General features: G+C 33.2%; 1 protein-coding gene across 1 annotated transcript; it reads right to left on the bottom strand.

Annotated features, from left to right (window-relative positions):
- Positions 1-430: 430 nt before the first annotated feature.
- LOC150102897 (PHD finger protein 10-like) lies at positions 431-3424 on the bottom strand. Its single transcript, XM_090397767.1, has one exon. It carries the CDS (start codon positions 3286-3288, stop codon positions 1552-1554), a length of 1737 nt encoding a protein of 578 aa, XP_090253893.1. The 5' UTR covers positions 3289-3424; the 3' UTR covers positions 431-1551.
- Between the last annotated feature and the right edge of the window lie 428 nt (positions 3425-3852).

Here is a 3852-nt window from a genome sequence, read left to right as displayed (position 1 = left end):
GACTTGCAAACAAATCAAAGAACAGTTATCAATACTGGTGTTTCAGTTCACTTACTAGTACTAGATCAGAAATTGTAATAGATATATTTAAATTATATAAGTATATAAATTCTGAATTCTCAAATATAACTATGTGATACTTTCATTCATCTTTCCAAAAATATAAATTTAAGCTCTTTCATTTTAGTATCTTATTTTCTCCAGTTGTACAGGGGATTGCAAGCAACTACATAAAAAATTAAAACATTTAGAATCTCTTCATCAACATAGTTTCTATATTACAATCAAAGATATTTGGGTAATCAAACTGAATGGTCTGTTTCTGACTCTATACATACACTGACCTATACTACTAAAAAATAAACAAACATTCTATCCTGTTATTGGGTAGTATTACTGGAACCCTGTTAAGTCATACATTCCAAGCTACCTTTTTTGATTGAATTTTTAATTTACATCAAGCTTATTTATTCATCTCTAATAATTCTTTTTAATTAATTATTACTCATTTGCTCACATCTTTCCTGCATATAAGCTGCTTACAAAGTAATCAAATTTTATATTATTAGAATATTTGCATATATCAGCAATAGGTAATCATTAATTACATCATTAAGAAATAACTATATATAACAAAGCAAAACTGCACACAAATTTGGATTTTCTAAATATTATGGTTATGTCACAACATGTATATTGCATTACTGTTCACAACAAGTACATATTTTAAATGCCAAGGAAAAAGAAATTAAATTCTGTACTTTTAACCAGTACCACTATTACTATAATAATTAAATTTTATTATAAAAATCTTAATGATGTGCTACAATCATACAGCATTATTTTCATTGCAAATGTTTAAAGAAAACAACTGTGCAAAACAATATGTTTTGCATAAATTGCTACCCACATCAAGAACACTTATTCTACTAATATATGCAGATTGAATGGGCAGACTACTCAGTAGCTTCTAAGGTTGATGTTTCTCACAAATAGCAACGGACTTGGTCCGTTTATTTAGTCATGTTCCAAATATTATTTAGAAATAAATTAATAAACATTATGCTGGATGCATTAAAAAAAGTTAGAAATGAAACTGTAGTTATGATTTCATATTCTGGTGTAATAATGTTAAGTGTTAACACTAGTGATGTGCATGCTATAGTTAAAACAGTATTCTTATTCCTACTTGAATCCATTATGTCTAGATGGTCTATTACTGCAAACTCAAGATACTTGCTGGCATGAACAGTGTCATTTAACATTGAAAATTTAAAGAATTTAATATATTTTGTTAAATCTGCGATATGTAACATTTTTACATTATCAAAATAAGACATGACAATATCTGCCATTCAAAATAAAAATGTCACTAACATTCATATTAATAACATTTTTTTCTTTTTAAAGAAACCATCTTACTTTCCAATATTAACTTTCATTGCCTTCAATTGCAGTTATGATTTCTTTCATTTAGGTATATAAATTCTGAAGAACATTTTAATCACATTTATAGAGTAAAAATTTTTATACCGTATTCATATTACAACACTATCGCTTCCTTTGTTTAAAACAAGCTAAGCACAACACCTGATGACGTCGAACAGTTTCTCCATCAGGTCTTGTAACTTTGGCATACTCGTGTTGCCACTGTGCTCGGGTTCCTTCTGGCCCAGGTGTGGAGCTACCACAAATAGCACAAATTGCACATCGTTGACAAATCCACCGTCCACTAGGTAGATTTTTTAATCCAACACAAAATGTATGATAACCACGGTCACACTGATCACAAAACATCATCTTATCCTCATCATAGGGATCCATGCAATGCATACATGTCTTGCAATCCATACATTGCCAAGGATAAGTTTTTACAACTTCAACCATTTCTGCTGTTATCTCTAAACATGAAGGATGACCACTGCTTCCACATTCTGAGCAATGAACCTGTTCTTCTAGTTTACCTTCCTTATTTCTATCATCTGTACCTTTGCATACTTTACAGAGAGCATTTGGTTTATACTTTGGCCTGCATACATTACTAGAACGCAATGAAGTTTTGTCAGTACCTGATGACTCTTGATTTCCTTTAGGACTGGGTTCTGAACTAGAACTGCTCTCACCACTGCCATCATGAGTACACTGACTGGAACTACAGCAAGAACCTTCAGAAGCTGAACTATCATCAGAATCTGAATGACTGCCATCTGAACCAGGTTGAACAAATACTGTTCCAAGTTCTTGGGGAGGTCCATATAAAACTGTATTTAATGGCAAATACTTTAATTCCTGAGATGTATATGTGCGGTAATAATCTTGATACTGACCTGGAAGAAGCGCAACAGGATAATGTCCCATTTTATGACTTCCTTTGTCAGTTTTTGATTTTCCCATTGGATAATGAATTGTAAATGTCTGTAAATCAAAACATGCTCTTCTTTCCTCCCTCCTTTCATGGTTAATATGTGCATTATATTCAGCTGCTGAATGCACAGCTCTTTTAATAAAGTCTGCCATTTTACTTTTATCAACACTTGGTGTTGTATATTCTCTATGCTTATCACTAATACTCTGTCTCTCTTTTTCTTGTAAAACACGCACGTATTCGTGATATTTTTCAGGATAATCCTTGCTCATTAACTCCATTACATCGTCAGAGCGTAAAGCGGTTAGCCCCAAGTCGCACTGGGTCTCGGACACAACTCCTCGATCTCTTAAGAATTGTTTTTCATCCATATCAACAGACCTTCTCATTAAATCGGGGTACTTACGCTTAAACGATTTTATTCCTAAATAATCACAGATCTGTTCTTGAAGTATATAAAACTCACCTTTGTCAGGAGGCCACTGATACTCAAAGAGATTTTCTGCTGGAAAAACACTCCCACCGTAACCAGAAGTTACCTCATCATCTGAGTATCGTCTCTTCAAAGAACTCTTTTGACTGCTAAAACTGTTTTGAGAGTCATCATCGATAACTGCCTCTTTGAAACTTATATTTTTAGAACTATCAACACTCCAAGAACTTCTTGTATCTTCTTCGAAGCAAGGAATTGCCCCGGTCGCTCTCGGACTTGGTCTATCATGGCTGCTAGCTGTACTCTTAGGTGTAAGACTTAATTTATGCCTGCTAATCATATCAAAGGACAGTTCATCATACTGAGGGTCGGGTACAGTTGTCCCAGCAAGAGTAATAGATTCGGATGGAAAAGAACTAAGAGAGTCTCCTTCACCAACTTCTGACGTACCAGAGAAAATCGTCGACGCAAAATTTGAATCATCACCCATGCTGCACGCTAGATATCACTTAACACATGGCGAAAACTAGGCTCGTATATTGTTCTCTCACATACAGAGACAATTAAAATATCCATTAAGTAAAGTATTGTACAATCAAGCATTTACAAGCAAAAGTTTCACACGAACTCACAGAATCAATACGATGTTGCATCCGGCGATATGACAAATCCCTGTAGACAGTCATAATTTCCCTGTAGTAAGTAAGTAATATTTCCCCAAGTTGAGTGAATGCAACCAAATAAAGCAATCCCTCAATTAATGCGTCTCCGATTAGAGCGTTTTCAATTAGTGCATATTTTTTTTCTATACCCAAATACAATTAATGCTCCTCTAAAATTCGCTTAGTGCGACTATATACTATTAAAAATAAATGTTAGATATTTTAAAAATAATTTATCTATACATATTTTAGGGCTAACTATTTTTAAAAAAGAAAGCACTCACCAGGATGAAATAATTTAGTTAATTTAGTTACAAATTTACCGCCAAAATTTATGTCGTCTGCTAATTACATAGAATTTTTTGAACACAACTCGTGCCTCCTTTAAAACT

This window comes from Typopeltis vanoorti, chromosome 9 (genome assembly GCF_054136105.1).
Source record: "Typopeltis vanoorti isolate ZY-2024b chromosome 9, IOZ_Tvanoo_1.0, whole genome shotgun sequence".
NCBI classification, from domain to species: domain Eukaryota; kingdom Metazoa; phylum Arthropoda; class Arachnida; order Uropygi; family Thelyphonidae; genus Typopeltis; species Typopeltis vanoorti.
The sequence above is the reverse complement of the archived record's forward strand: the minus strand, read 5'-3'. Positions and strand labels throughout refer to the sequence as shown.